This window comes from Colias eurytheme, chromosome 24 (genome assembly GCF_061535395.1).
Source record: "Colias eurytheme isolate Ceu_HAF_F1 chromosome 24, ilColEury1 Martin Lab GWU primary, whole genome shotgun sequence".
Classification (NCBI taxonomy): Eukaryota; Metazoa; Arthropoda; class Insecta; order Lepidoptera; family Pieridae; genus Colias; species Colias eurytheme.
The window spans coordinates 7869884-7889759 of record NC_143003.1 but is presented as its reverse complement, the minus strand read 5'-3'; the positions used below and the strand labels follow the sequence as shown (position 1 = coordinate 7889759).

The 19876-nt window shown below is 32.0% G+C and overlaps 2 protein-coding genes across 2 annotated transcripts in view; both read left to right on the top strand.

The window, feature by feature from the left end:
* The window catches only part of LOC149898051 (uncharacterized), a 370187-nt gene that overhangs the window by 133273 nt on the left and 217038 nt on the right, over positions 1–19876 (top strand). The gene's annotated exons all lie outside the window — the stretch shown is intronic.
* Positions 9593–13937, top strand: LOC149898056 (uncharacterized). Its single transcript, XM_090115673.1, has 4 exons — positions 9593–9597; positions 12777–13010; positions 13138–13199; positions 13274–13937. The coding sequence occupies exons 1-4, from the start codon at positions 9593–9595 to the stop codon at positions 13312–13314; spliced, it is 342 nt and encodes a 113-aa protein (XP_089971799.1). The 3' UTR covers positions 13315–13937.

Genomic DNA, 19876 nt, shown 5'->3' with positions numbered 1-19876 from the left:
AATTTGAATTTTTTATAAAAACGAAATTAAAAATTGCGTCTGGCACCTATTTAACAACGAAAAAAACGTCTTGCAATAAAAAAATTATGATTGATGGATCTATCTAAAGGCAAAAGTTTAAAAATTACGCGTTAAAAAATGACTTTAAATTAAGGATAATTTCCTGTGCAGATAAGATGCGCACTACTGAACGCAACCACTCCGGCCAGCCAGACTGCGCGGACTCTAACCGAAATAGCTAGAGGAACAATATATCAAAAAACCAGCTATACTAAAATGACTTCTTTTTCAACGTTAATAGCTCCCGTACCAGAACAGCAGTCAGGAAATTTGATTCAACTGGACGTCATTAATATCGCTTTTTCACCTTCACAATCTATAATCTACATTATGAAGATAGAGTGTAAAACACACGAAATTATTAACCGTCAGTTCGGAAAAACTGTTTTTACAGAAACTATAAAAAGCTCTTCGCAAATCATATCAACAACATAGAGTTTAATCGATATCTGTACTTCAATTCACCATTTTTAAATAAAATCATTATCAGCTACACGGATTAACAGATAAACTCAGGAATGGAGTGTAAAGTAGAAAACAATCGTCCACAAACGCGCCCTAATACGAAGATGTGACATAAAAAGTGTAGTTTGTGCGGCGATCGGTTCGCTCGCCCTGAGTGCTCGTTTGTGGCTTAGGGTTGGGGTACACAGGGAAATGTAGCAGCTAATTTAATGAAAATAGTTGGTATGTTAATAAAGTCAAAAAACACTAACAATATGTTAAATTTAAAAGTTTAACATATTGTTAGTGTTAATGGATAACGCTTGTTTAAAATGCTTGATTTGATTGCTATTTAATTTAATACATTTACAAATATACTAGAAGGTACAAATACTTACATGAAATTTTCTAATACAATTTTATCAGTTATTGGACAAGAGTTGAAAAGATTTTTCGAATAATATTTGCATTGAAAGTCATACAGCCGTACAAATAAAAACTTGCTTATTCAAACCTTATGCAATGCATAGATATGATAAGAATAAATAAAGAATAAGGATGTCATAATTTCTTACAAATAAATTTGGAATAACGTCGATGTATCTATGCTCACGCTATGCAATAGGCGCGAAGCGGCAACGTCGCAATTCATTCAGAAAATTATGAAAAACATTGAAATTGTCTACGGTTAAGCCTTGGTGCTGTCATTTTGCTGACCCTCGTTTGACTTCGTCGAATTTGTTGTGAAGTTTCATCATACGATGTTCTGTTTATTTATTTTTTAAATATTTATTGGAAATAATTTAAATATATCATTAAATATGCAAGCAAATGATAGATAACGCTATCAAATATCTGGAGAACAGAAGATAAACCCACCTTGAGATAGAGAGTTGCCAAATAACTGGTACTCAAAACATACAACTCCAGGCTTAGAAGATTTATATTTTCAACGAAAGTGTATATTATTGTGATAAGTTTAGAAATAAGTTTTATGTATGTATGGTTTGGTGCATGTTGTAAATAAATAAATCATTATAAATATCAAAAGGGTTTTTCATAATTTCGTATATTTTGACATTTCATACAAAATTTTCCATCTCAATAGGTACGTAATGAAATTATTAATTTGCTCAACTTTTTATACTTCTCGTATTACTCTCATTGCTATTATCTCAAATTTAGATTGAAAATTGCTTCTAAAACTTGTAAAACACAGCACAATGTACTAAAAGATATGTTATAACTCGGTTATGTCAGACTTATACTAGGGTGGTAGCCGTAATAAGGACGGAATAGCATTAGTATGAATACTTATTACGAAGTTATACTAGGTTACATTTATTTCGTGTTTATTTGTATGATTTTTCCTTATTCTTAGTTTATTCTTTGCATAAAATGTTATAACTCGTTTATTTGTACGGCTGATAGAGTAAATAACTGCTCTCTATAATATATAATATTTTCCTCGTTTTCTTTTCCGATATTTTAACTTAATCGATTGTAATATTTCATGAAAGTTTTTGTCCATCTTAACGAACCGATTTTGAATTGCAATAATTATAGAAGAATTAGTGCAATCCGTTTTACAACAATTTTAAATCACTTCTTCCAATTTTATCACCTTTTACATATAAAAATAGATATTATCATTACAATCGCGCCCAGTGTACCCCCGTCCGCATGTCAAGGAGGGTACACTGAGGTCGTATCGCCAATCGCTTACAGCTACCTGTTACAAGTTACCACATGTTTTCGGCTCTATACGGTAATGGATTCTGCTTTACTGTTATTAGCAAACGCAAATAAATAATCGAAAAAAGGTTCTGAATTCGACTATTTTTTTTTGTGTATTTTATAGGTATGTTTTATGCTGATAATGTTTTTATTAGAGTTAACCAATTTTTCCAAATTTCATGCTTCTTCTATCACGCTTTTAACATTTTTAAAATGCTAACTTTTTGTATGCATTTATGTTTTGTATGTAACCAACTTATTTAGCTCTAGAGTCTATTTAGCGTCATCGATTTTGACCCACTTTAAAATACGGATGTAATTCAAACTGTGTACACTTATCATGGATGGGACAATCTTCGTGACAATACAATAATTTCATGAGTTTATCTTGTACTAGCATTCCGCCTGCGGCTTCGCCCGCGTTTTCAAAAAAAAACCCGCATAGTTCCCGTTCCCGTGGGATTTCCGGGATAAAACCTAGCCTATGTCACTCAGAAATGATGTAGCTTTCCAACAGTGAAAGAATTTTTCAAATCTGCCAAGTAGTTTCGGAGCCTATTCAATTCATACAAACAAACAAACAAAAAATCAAACCTTTCCTCTTTATAATATTTGTATAGATGTGCGTATTTTTTAATGTTTTCTTTTATACTATTAATATTTGAAAACTTGTGAGTTTCAATTTGTTTTAGTAATTAACTTCATTTGCATTACCTACTCGTATTTTTTATATAACAAATTGCTATGTAGATAATATCTATTTAAAGCCTTTGTTACCTTTGAATAATGTATAATGTGTTCACGCGTAGGCTGTTGTTTTAGTAAACAATCAACATATCAAACTGATTTAATATATTTTGTTACAGGTATGTTTGCGGGATGGAATTTAATATAAAATGGTGATATTGATGATGTATAAGTAAGTAAATATTTGCACGAAATATCGGCTTTGCTAAAAATTTAAGCAATATTGAAAAGCTGGTTTAAATATTTAATTATAAATTTGAACAGATGACTCGTTATACTTTGGCTATTAATAAAATATATTATATAAACTAATATATCACATATTACAACTTGAACTGAACCAATTTTATAACTATAACCGAAATAAACTTTTATTACAAATCCGTTGTCTACACGGTCCAAAAAATCTTAAAACATCACAAGTACGGAGCAACAAGCCCATGCACGAAAAATCCAAAGATACATCTGACAATAAGAATTCATGGGACATATCCTCTCGAGTTGTACAGCTGTAGCCCTCTACAGACTCTTGAAGCCCTCCAGTGAGGTTCGGCAGTCAGTCCTACTTCAAGTATATCACATTGTTATTGTATTTTATTGTTATTTTTGTGGTATGTGCCCGTTTTTAACAGATTTAAATAAAGAAGGTTTTATTTATAAGGTATTTTTATTTATGTAGTAAAGGAACCAATTTGTGTAGTAAACTTTTTTTTTATTTGAATGCTTATTACTCATGTGAATGCTTGAATGTTATTGAGATCTGGGAAGTAGTTTTGTACTTTTATCTATTTAAAACGAATCTGCATAAAAATATTCTCTCTCAACATTATTAGTGTACAGGTTAAGGATAGGTCGACGGGACTTTGGGTCAAAGTTTGTTTTAAATTAAACGCGTGTCAGTCTGAAAGGTTCAATTTAAATTATATCTATTTCACATTTAATTTAAGACATGTGAACACGTAGGCTAGACAGATTATGATTTTTATAACAAGAGCATCGATTTGTAACTTTTTTATTACAATAACAAATATTATTATTACAATTTTTTCACATGTCTCATTATTATAAAGTTCATTATAATTATCTTTACCTAGAGTCTCTTCTAAATCACACTATTGCTTAGTAACAACTCTTCTTCCTATTACATATAATAAAACTATTTCGTCAAGTTTCCCTGACTTATATTCGACAAGGAAGGTTATCTCGTGACGTCATAAGCCCGCCCTCAAGCGTACTCAACAGTTGAGTGGCACTCAACTGTTACATTATGTTCCCTGCATTGTATGAGCAATAATGGTTGATGGGTTTCAAATTTTGAGTTACTGCTATTATGTTAAAGTTTCACAGTTTGTTAGTCAGTAATGTGAAATGGATGAATATTTTTAGATGTAATTATATAAATATTAGTTGAGTGGCCATTAAGGAAAAATGCTATTTAAATTGCATCAATCACAGAACTTGGATTTATATGCAGGTACGTTTTTAGTTTAGAAAATTATTTCAGTGTGCGAAACCATGATGTGAAAGTTTGATAGTAAATCAATTACGTGAAAACGGATTAAATGATTCAGATGAAATTCGACAAATACCTAATTCAAAAGATAAAATTAGACTAACCTGTCTAATTTTATCTTTATATTATGATAAAACTTCGTAAATTATTTTAACTCTCTTAAACAAGACACAAAAGGGTTTAAACTACAGTTTATTTCATACAACAAGCCCACAGGAGGAATTTATTTTATTCGTGCAATTCTTCACGACAATGTTACCTCGCATTCGCCATCTTTATTTTAATTAATTTACCGACAACTTGGGAAATTACGAAAGGACGTTGTTATGAAGCGGCATTTACATTTGTTAATAAAATGCTATTGCTCTGTAGCGTGGGTTTGCTCGTAATTTGTGGGTGGGTTTAAGGCTAGAGATATTTCAGGACATTTCAGGACATTTTTCACACACGGCACGATCTGATCCCATACTAAGCTTTCGCTTGTTATGTGGAAAACAAATGGCTGATAAACATACATATATAATTTTAAATACTTACTTATATATAGTTACTTATGTAAATAAATTATCACCCAGACACAGAGCAAACATCGATGTTCATCTCACAAATATTTGCCCTGGGTGGAAATCGAACCCACCCAATTTTTATAGATTCTTAGGTATGCAACAGATAATTAATTAATAAATGGACAGAAATATTAATTAAATTTATCCCTTCTATATGAAATAGTTCTATATTAAATTTAATGAGTAGATTATTGTTCCATGCACGTGGCTTCTATTATGTTTAATGTCATAACTGTGGCCATAATCCACGCTGGCCAAGTGCGGGTTGGCAGATGTCACATGTCGTCAAATTTTTTGATTAGATGTGCTGATAAGTAAGTTAAATTCGAGGATTTTCATGATATTTAATTTCGCCGAATTTACCTATTATGATGTCCATAATCTATACTAATATTATAAAGCTGAAGAGTTTGTTTGTTTGAACGCGCTAATCTCAGGATCTACTAGTCCGATTCGAAAAATTCTTTCAGTGTTAGATAGCCCATTTATAGAGGAAGGCTATAGGCTATATATCATCACCCTAAGAGCAACAGGCGCGGAGCAATGCGAGTGAAACCGTGGAGCACAGCTAGTGTTTAGATAAAGTAAAAAAATCAATTTAATTAGGAACCCTTCCTACCCATGCTTTTTTATTAAAGTAGGAGGTTTTCACCAAAACATAGTGACATACAAACTTTTATAAACATAACTTTCTTGAATAATTTCCCCACACATCAGAGACCGTCATTTAAACCCCATATTTAAAACGTCAAATCATTAACAGTTGTTTAAAGGGCCATATATATTCAGGTGGGGCAAGAAAGGCCCATTAAGTGCTCCGAATGGGCCCATTTCGGGGACGAGAGCTTATTTAGAATATAAAACACTGTTTAGATAACATCGGGCTAGTGTGAACTTTGGAGATATGTTTGAATTATTAATATGCTGCTTGACATCCTTTTAGTTTCTTTGTGTCGTATTTGTTGTTTCATTTGTAGTCTTTAAATGGAGGGAGAGAGAAAATTATATTGTACCTAACTATAATTGTCAATAAACAATGGACGATAATATTATACAATATTATTTTTTATTTAATTGAAGAAAAAAATCATCAAGTTACTGAACGTTATAGCAATATCTAGATAGAAAATATATTCATACTAGCGGTCCGCCCCGGCTTCGCCCGTGGTGCCTACATGTTTAAACTATCCTATCTCTCAAGTTGGATCGAACTGCACATGGTGTGCGAATTTTATTATAATCGGTTAAGGCGTTACCCGGCAATTTCGACTATGTTCAACCTCTATAAAGTCTGGTACAACATAAAGCACAATACCGAAAAAAATATATAAAATAGGATGGTCTTTGATCTTTAATTGCTCGCGAGGACTTTTTTCCAAAGTTAATAGATTTCTAGAAAAAAAATGTGCCGTGGTCATCGATTTTTCCGCAAATACTCTATAAACTTCGTAACCTGCTGACTTAGAGCTCTGAAAATTTTATATTTAATATATTATCAGTTACACAACAGTCCCTGACGAGGATATTTTGTTTCACTGATTAGTATCTTTTTAAATACAAAATGCGAGGAAAAAAGAAGGTGCAGCGGGAGAGGTTTGAGATCCGTCAAGTATGGTCAAGGTTATTAGCGCATGTATAAGCCTTAAGTGGTTTAGGTGTCCATTGAGGACAAACATTGTGACACGAGATTTATATAATATATTAAGATTATTAGTAAATATCTCGTCCTCTACCTATAAAACAAGAAAAAAAGGGTATTTATAAATTTATATAAAGGGTATTTATTTAAAATGATAATACCGCTTTACTCGGATAAATCATAAACGAATACAACAAAATCTCACCAACAGCAAACCTCTTTAAACACAATACATTACATCAATCGATAATTGTCTCTTCAAAACCAATGAAATACTTTAACAAGATCAAACGGTTACAACAAAAGCAGCGGGATAGAACTAGTGTATGAGCAACGTCTAAATCGGTATTTGTGCGATAAATAAAGCGCGGACACGTTTGATCGTCGCGGGGCATTCCGCGGGATAAATGCTTGCTTTTGAGTCCAATATAATGTAGGGCTACCACTAATGTGTTAAATAATATATTGAATAGTATTAAGTGTTTTTGGTAAATATTTCATTGTTAGCTATGCTGTTACAGCTGTCGGTGTAATGACATAGGCGAAATAAAATTATAACTTAATTTTATTTTCTTGCCTTGCTCTATTAAGTCATTATAAAACGCCCGAAGAAGTTTGCGAGGGCTATAAATGTTCATGACTTGAAGTGAAATAATATCACTTATATGTAGTGTGTGCTTTAAAGCGCGTGTAATATGTGACCTTAGAGTATATTACAGTTATGTGACTCACAAAGTCAATAAAAATTATGTTAATTCGTATTGTGGTAACATTTATTAAAAATTAATAAGTCATTGTTAACAACCCTACTTAACTATAGGTTAAAAGCGAGACATCGTTTGTCTTCAGCAAGGCGTTTTGTTTTTGCAGTCGTCATTTACAAGTGACGCAGGTGACGCTACTGTTAAACACCGATGTGTCGCATAATCCTTCTTTTTGAAAGTCGGACAAGTTCATGTGTGATCGGTAATTTATTTGCAAATAAAATGGGTTGTAAATTATTTTGGTGGATAATTTATACGCGCGAATTTTTGAGTATTTAAAATATCTTCGTAGAGACTTCATTGTTGTGAATTGTGATCAAATAATTTATTAGAAAATGTGAGTTCATCTTCAGGTTGAAAAATTAAACTTTTCCTTTATTTGCGAGCCTATTTCTAATTGCTTAATAAGTAATTTTGTGTATTATTCTTTCGTTATATTACTTCTAGACGCAATTTATTCGCGGAGACTTCATAACAGTATAATGACATTAAAGAGGCTAGTTTTTACGACAAACAAAACTGCAGCAAGCTAACTAACTTACGAGTCGCCCACGTAGTTCTAATTACGCGCGACGTACATTGCTTGTTTCTTACGAACGTCTGTTTCAGTAGCTGGTGTAAAGGAGCAATGTATGCTGTAGTTACGTGTATTGTCGTGTTTTGTCTGCGAGGTGGTAGGGGTCGCAAAAATGTCGCGTTTCCCGCCTAATTTAGCACGTCCGAGCTGAATTCGCGCGCTGAATACAAAGCCAGAAATAAAACGCTAAGCCGCGGAATAATCTAGAAAACAGACTTACTTGAAGTGCACTTATGCTTGTAGTTTTTATACACAATATATAGTATAAAACAAAGTCGCTGTCGCTGTTTGTCCATCCGTTTATAACATCGGGTTTACGCAACGAATTTTTATACGTTTTTTTTATATAAAATAGAGTGATTTTAGTATTTTTAATTTTTCTAAATATAGCGGGCGAAGCCGCGGAAAGCTAGTATTTTATAAAATAAATATTATATCTTTGGATGAAAACTTACTTATCATGCGAAATAGCGGGCAAACTAATCATTTTACACTTTCGTAAAAAGCGTAGTTTGGCTTCTCGTGAAGTCTTGTAACTTTTAGTTTTATCTATGAACGCGTTATTAACAAGTAACTTTCCGGGAATTGAAATAACTTTAGCTGGACTTAGCTTTTCTGTGATTTTCCGGGGTTAAGCTTTTTAATGTATTGAAAATAAATAAAATAATTATTATTGTGTTCATAATTAATGGAATAATTAATTAATTACCATCACTTTACGCTAATTCGATAATTCGTCATGATCAATAGAAATTGTATTTTAAACTCTTATAGCTTTTTCTTTTAAATAACATAATTGTTTTTATTTATAAACATAGTTTATTATTTGAATGGAGCCTTTTATCCATACTAATATTATAAATGCGAAAGTAACTCTGTCTGTCTGTCTGTTACTCAATCACGCCTAAACTACTAAACCAATTTGCATGAAATTTGGTATGGAGATATTTTGATACCCGAGAAAGGACATAGGCTACCTTTTATTGCGAAATATGTACCACGGGCGAAGCCGGGGCGGACCAGTAGTTTCTTATAAATGTCACGGTTGAATAATTGTATGTTTACAAACATAGCTTCTAATTATATTATAACGTGTGGAATTACGCATTACGTAACAATAACAAGTAATTAGTTAACAATAACAAATTATACAATGTTTAATAATAAATTAGCGTAAAAAATAAAACCAAAATGTGTTTAAATATATTTTCCCTAGGTATATTAATGCAAATGATTAACTAGCTTTCCGCCTGCGGCTTCGCTCGCTTTGTCAAAAAGTAAAAAAATTGTATGCAGAAACTTTCCCCCTAAAACCTATCTATCTGTTAAAAGAGACCGCATCAAAATCTTTAAGCAGTTTTCAATATCTTAGCATACATACAGACAGATTAGCGACTTTGTTTTCGTAATATGCGATAAACCTCTTAGTAAAACTTTACAAAAGATGTATTTCTCTCAACATGAAATGATGAGACGATGAGATTTTCCACCAAAATATTGTGCGCATTACAGTAAGTATACGGGTGGCCAGGTGTCCGGCACAACATGGAGTTAGTAATCTAGATACGTCTATTAAATAATGTAAGATCAATTTTTTTTTTACCTCCTCCTTGGTACAGTGGTTGACGCGTGAGCATAGAAGGCGTCCTGGGTTCGATTCCCGGTGGAGACGAAGAAAAAAAAATGTCTCGGTATGGCAGGACACAGAAGGCTGATCACCTACTTGTCCCTAAAGAAAATCGATTAGTGAAACAAATGCATAATGCATCTGCCTCTGACGTCTTTATTGTTTGCCTATAATGTAAGGATGTGCTAAAGTGATATTTGATACAATTGAACGAAAATAATTAAGGTTTTGAAAACTGTGTTTTGGCTATGTGCATATTCTGGCAGATGTGATGAATAATAAACTAAACGTGTAGAATTTTAAAATACCTAACTGAAAGAGGTTTCTTAGCTGTGATGGCACTTGCACAAGATAAATCAGTAATATTTTATGATTTGCTAATAAATACCCAAATGAGGACAGCGAGTTAAAATAAAACGAATTAAAATCCTGGTACATATATTTATTACAGTTTCTACGAGCATCATCAAAAACGACTTCATTTTTTTTGTATCTCTAACATAATAATAACAGCTACAAAATAATAACAGCTTAAGTAATGCTGTTATTTTGTAGCGGTATCCAGTGTAGGTACGTATATCCGTGTGCTATTCGGTCAGCCGTGACTGAGAGGCGGCGTGTCAGCATTCGCTGACTGGACAGCACACCCTTCACATTCTGTTAAAGATGTTTTTGTTGTTCCTTCTAATCATCTTATTTTCTTATTCTGGTAGTTGAAATACAAAAATCTCATGTATAGTTTAAAATTTAAATGAGCATCAGGTTATAACTTATAGGGTAGGTTGTGGTAGGTATGCATTCCAAGTTTTTATATTTAAAATGTCAGCAGTAAAAAATATAAGTTAATTTTTGTAACAACAGGTGAAAGCCTCATCAATATCGGTCAAATCGTTTCGGAGATTACAAACCTATCATCTTTAAACAGACAGTATTTAATATTACTATATTTATTTATAAAAACTGTTAGTAAAAATAATAGTTGCAGTCTAAGAAAAATAATATGGTTGCAATAAATACACCTTCAATATACTCATCTCTTTATTCATTCGTATAAATTTTGTATAAAATATCAATTGAATTTATCAGATGGTCTCTTTGTGTTTTTGTGATCATTTTTATAAACTCTTGTAGTGAGTGGAAATAAAATTAAATATTAAAAGACATCAGAGTCTTTTATCGTACAACTTTTAAAATTATTCTGTTGATATGGGGCTATCGGTATTATTACATTACTCAAAAACTACTGAACCGATTTTGATATTAAATAACTTGAAGGTTTCAATAATATTTTATCAAACAATTAATCAATGAAACATTGAAAAGAGCTTTAAAATATAAAACGATTATAGAAATCGCACCCAACCCAAAAACCACAGATTAAATCTTTTAAATTCAATTAATTATTGCGAATCGATGTTTCACAATCGATTCAAACAAAGGTGTTAGAATCGATTATTAACTCGATAAGTTGCATAAGTTTTGTGGGTGTAAAGGTTACACTACTTTAGATTATATCAGTTACGTAATGTTTTGATAATAATCTTTAAATGTAAGTGTTAGGACACCTGTATCCATTTTTAGAAAAAAAAGACAAGAAAACATAGCTTTTTTGTTTACACTATTTAAATGAAAATAAATTTAATATTAATATAAACTATACAACTAACAACTATAAACTATACACTATATTATAAAATAAAGTTGCTTTCTCTGTCCCTATATATGCTTAAATATTTAAAACTACAACTGATTTTAATGCGGTTTTTTTAATAGATAGAGTGATTCAAGAGAAAGGTTTTAGTATAATATTATTATTTATTTTTCAGGTTTTAGACAAAACGGGCGAAGCGGCAGGAGGAAAGCTAGTTATAAAATAAGATTCTCGCCGTAACTTTCCATTACAAAATTCACTTTCAAAGGTTTCTAAGCTCTACTTTTCTGATCAACGTTAAAACTAATCACTTTTTCCTTCCTTTCTCTCCTAAGGCAAATAACATGAAAGGGAAAGAGACAAAGCCGCTCTTAAATTAATCGATGTCAAATTAATTAACAGGACCTGAAAGTTGAAACCTCGCGTATCCAACTAAGCCCAATGCTATATTATTATCTATACTAATATTATAAAGCTGAAGAGTTTGTTTGTTTGATCGCGCTAATCACAGGAACTATTATTTCGGTGTTATCCGATTTGAAAAAGTATTTCGGTGTTAAATAGCCCATTTATCGATAAAGGTTATAGTTATATTATCATCACGCTAAGACCAACAGGAGCGGAGCAACGCGGGTAAAACCGCGGGGCACAGCAAGTAACTTATAAGGATACCAGAATACAACTTCTATTAAGGCTTATACATGCGCTAATAACCTTGACCATACTTGACGGATCTCAAACCTCTCCCGCTGCACCTTCTTTTTTCCTCGCATTTTGTATTTAAAAAGATACTAATCAGTGAAACAAAATATCCTCGTCAGGGACTGTTGTGTAACTGATAATTTATTAAACATAAAATTTTCAGATCTCTAAGTCAGCAGGTTACGAAGTTTATAGAGTATTTGCGGAAAAATCGATGACCACGGCACATTTTTTTTCTAGAAATCTATTAACTTTGGAAAAAAGTCCTCGCGAGCAATTAAAGATCAAAGACCATCCTATTTTATATATTTTTTTCGGTATTGTGCTTTATGTTGTACCAGACTTTATAGAGGTTGAACATAGTCGAAATTGCCGGGTAACGCCTTAAACGAGTATTTAAAACGGTTAAGGTGATGAATTAATTTTTCTAACATTTACGGCCCTTTTTAAACCTTCGTAATTTTTATATTATTTAAGTTGTCGTGATGAAAATTCTTGACAAGAAAGTTCAATAGTAACACAATACGTCTACCGTTTTAGAAACATGATTCCATGATATTTTCTCGATAGAAAAAAAATACAAAGTTCTCATTGTTATTTTTTTTTAATCTCTGGCATCTTCAAAATAACAAACGTAAAGTTACGACTTTTTGGATATTAACTATAAAACATACAACCTATACGTCTACCGATTTAGAATTTTGAAATATGCGATGGTTTTGAAATAAACAAGAAATACTTGAAATTAGCGCGCGACCAGCCAATATAGCGAGAGCCGCCCTGTACCTTCCTACTCCGATCGCTGCACGAGTCATTCCCGCTACGGCCGTCACACGGGGAACTTGTGTCGCTCGCGCCATCGTAAAAAAGGGTGACAACACAATAAGACAAAATGAGACAAATGGGGACAATAAAGAAAATAAGAAGAAGAAACATAAAGGTTGGAGGAAAAAGAATGCTTACAATTGGAACAAATTAATGAAGTAAGTTGGTTTTATTTTAAATTTGATGATAATTGTATTATAGACGATGTTTGATATGTACCCCTGTTTTAAGTACATAACGAATGTGTAAGATTTTTTTCATTTAGAGCATAGATAATCTTTTCAGAAATCCGGAATCCAGAAGGAAAATAAACCCACTGATTGTTCACAATGTGAACCCACTCCTTCGTAAGTACCTTTATTCAGTCAAAAATGTATGTTATCAACGCTCTACTGGTTTTATCGCATGATTCCATTTTTAGCAAAAAGCAACAAAGTGCAAAGAAATAAAAAATCATGGTGAACTTAGTGGAAGTATGGTGGCCGTAATATGGAACAGGAGCTCATTGGAGTAGTATTATATTTAAAAAAATACGAAAAAATTTCAAGAATTACATTTCTTAGTAGGTTGTAGATAAGTATGTTGTATAAAGAATTTGATGTTGATATTTATTTCATTTATACTTACTACACCTGTGCGGGAAATTGCTTAGTACTAAAACAGGTTTATATTCATATTTACATAGTAATGTGAGTTTTAATTTCGAAAAATTTTGTGTAAGTATATTAAATTGAGTTCCTGGGTGATCTGGAAACACAATTGGGCCCGGAAGATGGCGCTGCAGTCACTCCTCCTAATCACATGAACCGATTTGGATGAATATTTGTGTGCACATTTCATTGTTGTGGGATGATTGGTTGATTCGTTTTCACATTAGCTAATATTATGTATTTTTGTTGTAAACTTAATTTAATGTTTATAATACATTATTATTGGTATAAATAAGCCAGTGTTCGTCTCACATTGCTGTATCTGCCTACCTACCCTACCAGGGCCTAACTTTGTTCTGGCTATTTTATTTTGATTATTTGTAATGAATAATTACAATTATAATAGAGTGCAAAAAATAAATACATGCGTCAATATATTTTGTGTTTTTTTTAAAACAATTTTTTTATTTAAAAAAATATCATTCCGACCGCGGCTTTGCCCGCGTGGAATTAGGTTATATCGTGAATCCTGTTTTTTCCCACAGAAGTGTTCAGTTCGGATAAAAAGTATCCTATGTGTAAATCCAGGCAATTAGCTTTATTTTATCAAAATTGGTAATGTAGTCTTGACGTGATTAAGTAACAACTAACAAAAAAATATACAAATTAACATCCAAAGTTTCGCATCAGTTTTACTGTATTAGTGATATCTTCCACTCTTTGACTTTGACTGAGAAGAATTAGGGTTTATAACTTCTTTCAGAAATAGTACCTTTCATTTCTGGGCATGATGTAATATCTACGTCAGCATCAAATTCTATCTAAATCAATTCAGTAGTCCGCGTTATTGAGTACCATTTCATTTTTTCAGAGTAACAATATTTTTTGTTATTTTAAAGATTATTTATAACCTGTATTATTTTGTAATAAAGTAAACATTACGAAATGATAATAATTATTAATAATTTATTTATTTATTTATTTATATAAGGCACAGTTACAGGATATAATCCAAGAACATTTACATCAACTTACTAAATTAATAATGTCTAAGTAGTTGTTAAAAAGAAGATTATTTGTTTATAAGCAAGAAAATAAAACCAATAAATCAACAATTAAATAAATGTATGAAAATATTATAACTGTATGACGACTCCATACATGTTTGTCCCGAGTCGGCCAGCGGCAGCGCGGCGAGTTTGCAAGAATGACTTCGGCGCACACCCGCGTTCGCGATAGCGAGCTATTAGACTCCGCCCGCCAAGCAGTGGATTTTTTTTCGTGTATCGTCTTAACGCTCTACATACGTTAAGTTAATCATTTTAAATTGAAATAATCCATATAGGTATTCTGACCTTACTAATACATATTATAAATGCAACGTGTTTGTTTGTTTATCTTTCACGCCGCAACGGAGTGATTTTTCGGTTCCTTCTTGATGTTTTCCTTTACGAATTAAAGCTATAAATAATGTGCATATATTGAAAAATCAATTTAATTTCACACGTTTGGTTCCAACTGTTTTGATTGAAGCATGAAGTCTTTATCACTAAGCTTCTGAACTAAGAACATTGCAATTGAATTGAATAAATATAAATTGCATCACAAAGCGCCGCCGTCACGTACTCTCAATATGCAATTCTTATCTGTCTGTCTGTTTGTGAGAGTGTAGGAACGGGTTTTGTATACGAGATCTTCCCATAGTCAGGTTTAAAGCGATTGCAATGAATAAATCGTTTGTGATTAATGGTAATTTATTCTTTTAGTAATACTTAGATGAAACTGGCTTTAGGATGTGGGTTTGCTTGGTATTAAATATTGCCTTGCCTGCATTTCTTTGGGATACAATTTTTTTTTTAGATTTTAGTGATAATGAAATAATAGCTATGTATTTATGGGCATCAAAACACACAAAAAAACATACAAATTATGTTTTTAAAATATTATGATATAGGTAGAGTCCCGATTTTGAAATCGCTTCGACGAGTCTTCATCGTTCAAAATGTTTTTCTGGTTTATCTTGCTAAAGCTATACCTTTTATCCTTTACTAGCTTTCCGCCCGCGGCTTCGCCCGCTTTGTCTAAAACAATAAATTATATACTAAAACCTTCCTCTTGAATCACTCTATCTATCTATTAAAAAAACCGCATCAAAATCCGTTGCGTTGTTTTAAAGATTTAAGCATACATAGGGACATATCACATAGGGACAGAGAAAGCGACTTTGTTTTATACTATGTAGTGATGATAATTATACATAGTAGTAGTATATTATACAATAACTAGTAGGTAATGTCCACACAAAAAAATATGCTGAAAATGTATTGCCACAGAACAGTTAAAAGTACAGGTATATTGCCTAAAATACGCTTCCTTAAATTTATTTATAAAATCGTATTTTTGACAAAATATTTAATCTAGCAAGGCAGGGGAGGTAAGAGGTACTACATGCCTCAATATCGGAATACATAAATTCCAATACAGTATATTGGATTTTCGAGAGACCTGCGAGTGCTTTTATCATTTTTATTGTTTGTCAGCTTTATTTAATTTGAGAAGTAACGATTTTTTTATGATAGAACTTTTTACACACATTACACTTATTTACACATAATATTATGTCACCTAACTTATACGTAAATATTTAAGACAGTATACAGCCATATTATTTGTAAGTGTACCTAATAAATAAGGCTAAATGTTATATTTATCCGGCAAAGTCGAAACAAGCTCCTACTTAAGAAATAAATATAATCTTCTTCTAAATAAACCTTGCATTCACAAGTAATTTAATAGAAAATCGTATAGTAAAAACTAGCCACTTAATTTTGGGTCAAAAGACACGAAATCTGATCCAAATGTGAGGTAAACCCGACGACCCTATTTGCAGATTAAAAGTTAATTGAACGTCCTTTCCTATTGTGTGTGGGTTTATTTTTATTATATTTATTCGCGTATTTTATGTTATAAACTTATACAAAATTACCTAAAATATTTGTTATCTAAATACACGTACAAGTAGGTACATAAATTAAATGATGTACCTAGTCCATTTTTTTATTTTTTATGAGTAACTACCTAGATAAAAAAGAGCGTATGTGGCGAGCACACGTATCAGAAGTCAAACTTTGGCAAGATTCAAAGATTCCAAAATCGTCGCCTTATTCCATGACGTGACGATATTGGCATGACGCAATCTTGCAATTTTACTTTCAACCCGCATAAAGAAGTTTCCTTCAAAACAATAAATTACCTGTGCTTAATTTACAAAGTAAAAATCTGTCAAATGCACAATGCTTACGTAAATTCCAATACAAGTTAACTAAATTGACTTTATCAAGAAGATTATGGAAACTATCTATTTTGACACTCCAGTGAATCACATAAGCAGTTAGGTAGACTTTAATAAGATAATCTTAGCCTAAGACAGGTTTAAGGAGTGGTCGTAAATACTAACTTATAATTAGCCATTAACTTTATATATTACATTATGTATACGAGCATTACCTAACTTAGATGTATCTCTTGATGCGTGAACATGTCTTTAAACAAAAGTATACCGTATGTGTAATCTATAAGAATCTAAATTCCTACAGCATCAAAGTTGATTGACCACCAATTATGATAGTAATAGAATTCAAACTTTACTGCTATTTATATAGTGTCCAATTTAGTTTGAAGCCGTTAGGTGCTAAATATAAAGGCCAAAGCTTAACTCAGACCTCTGAACCGAGTTGCAAAACCATATTTTAAATTACTCAATGCGTTTTATACGTTTGATTGCATACATTAGAGATGATAGTCAAATTATTTATTGTAATTACAGGTTTGTGGTTTTACTACGGTATAATAATTGATTATTATTCTAAATATTTCAGTATGTAATAATTATTGCCTAGTGATGTATCGTTCAAAATTATAAAAAATAGTCTTAGTATTGTTTTTCATTATTTTTCTTTTTCACATTTTATAACAAACTAGCTGTGCCACGCTAGCTCCTTTTGTGTGATGATATACCGCCTATTCCAATGGGCTATCTAACACCGAAATCCATACTAATATTATAAATGCGAAAGTAACTCTGTCTGCCTGTCTGTTACTTAATCACGTCTAAACTACTGAACCAATTTTCTTGAAATTTGGTATGGAGATATTTTGATACCCGAGAAAGGACATAGGCTACTTTTTATCCCGGGAAAATGACGCAATCCTGGAAATCCCACGGGAACGGAAACTATGCAGGATTTTCATTGTATGCGGAAAGGCGGAAACCTAGTATTTCATAAAAAAGGAGTGAGGACCAGTAGTTCCTGAGATTAGCGCGTTCAAACAAATATATAAACAAACTCGACTTCAGCTTTGTAATAAGTATTAGAAAAGATTTAATATCAAACCAAAAATTATACACAGATTTTAAAAACAACAACGAATTTAATAGCATACAAACATACGAAAAATACACACGACCAACTTATCCATTTACAAAATATATAGTTAAGTTATTCCATAGCAGTCGAATTATCGATGATTGGCACAATCGCCTGCATCTCACGTGACAGCCAAGTGACGACTAATTTTGATCTTTTGTGCGACTTGTTGATTGACAGTCTATTGACGGAGATAGGGTTGTCACTCGATATATCAACACGCTTTTATTAACCAATTGAAACGAGCAGATTTAATTCAAACTTTGTATACTTATCAAGGATCGGTAACAATAGAAATAGAAATAGAAATAGAACAATAATTTCAACAATACAATAATTTCATGAGTTATTGGCCATCTGCCTCGTAGTACCTAGTAGATTATAATAATAAATGCACTCAGTTGATAAGCTCTACTTGTTGTTTTTTCATTTTTAGATTACAGTAACAACCGGTTTTGAAACATCATTAGGCATTTTTTCTTTGCATAGTGTTGCATATAGAATTTAAAAAGTAATTCTTTTTAAAACATGGTTAACTATTATTTCTTAAAGACTACGCTTTCGATTCAAATTTGTTGATATCATATAAAATGATGCTAACATAGGTAACTATGTTAGCATCATTTTATTATGATGTGTATTTTTGACAGTAAATAAAATAAAATCTTCACTTGACAGAGAGGGATTAAGAGCTGTATAAAAATACATAAAAGCTGCATAAACAGGCTGACATATTTTATTCATATTCCATTTTATTTCTAAAACATAAATTATGAGGATTTAGAAAATCATATCTATTTTGGTTCAGACAGATAGGTGACAGCCCTGGATGTAGTGACGTGTCGCGTTGAATGTAGGGCTGCTACAAATGGTACCGTGTTCACATGAGAGTTTTAATAAATCCTCGTTATAAAAGAAATAAGTCTGTAAATTGTATTTACGTGTTTATATAAAAGGAATATACATTAACTGGTATAAATACGGTATTATTCTGTTGAATATAAAAGAAAGATAGAAATAATTCCTTCATGAAAAGAAGTCGTAATTTCTTTTAAGATTGCTGCAAATATTCCTAATAAAAGTGTAAATATTATAAGTAAAAACGTGTTGATAGCACTCCGGAAACGGTAGATACGTAGAAATGTGACTAATTAGTTACATTTTACTTTAGTTGTTTTTGTGAAAAAAGTTTCACTTTTACCGTGGCTTCACAAAACCACTCTATACATTTTTTTTTACTTATAATATCACTGAGCTTCATCATACAAATGTAATGAACAGCCAGACGATAAAAAATGTTTTACAAATAGTGCGACATTGTCAAACGGTGTTTCAAACAAGAAACTCGGAGACCATCGACCCGCATGTCCAAAAAAAGGTCCCAAACACCATCAATTAATTGGACGTCCGTTATTTCTTGTTTCGGACCTTTTGAGTTATGTCCCCGCCCCTTGCCCCCCGTCCCCGGACAGGTAAAGGGATAGTGGCCATTTCTCTTACAACAGTGTTGATAATTTTTAGATTAGGTGTGTTTTTTTCGTGGCTAAAAGCTATTAGTAGGTTTTAGTGTAGGATAAAACCACCTTAGGTAGGTGTTTTATGATTGTAATTTCAACATTTTGAGACGACAGGTACTGTTTTTAATTTTTGTACAAAGCACTAATAATATTTCTACTATCTTTCTGCCCGCGGCTTTGCCCACGTTGTCTAAAACTTAACAAATTGTACACTAAAATCTTCCGATTGAACCATCTATTAATTTAAAAAAAAATATTAAAATCCGTCGCTTAGTTTTAAAGATCTAAGCATTTATAGAGACAGACAGACCCGGTTTTATAACAATAAACGATATTATTATGAAAACCTTAGCAAGAAATCACTACGAGTCTTGACTCTACATTACTAAACTTACAATCTGCATTTAACCCTATATCTATACACAGATTA

Excerpts from the sequence above, each read along its gene's own strand:
- LOC149898056 (XM_090115673.1), top strand. Across the intron at positions 13,011-13,137 it reads AATTGGAACAAATTAATGAA|AAATCCGGAATCCAGAAGGA; the intron begins GTAAGTTGGTTT and ends TAATCTTTTCAG. Across the intron at positions 13,200-13,273 it reads CAATGTGAACCCACTCCTTC|CAAAAAGCAACAAAGTGCAA; the intron begins GTAAGTACCTTT and ends TTCCATTTTTAG.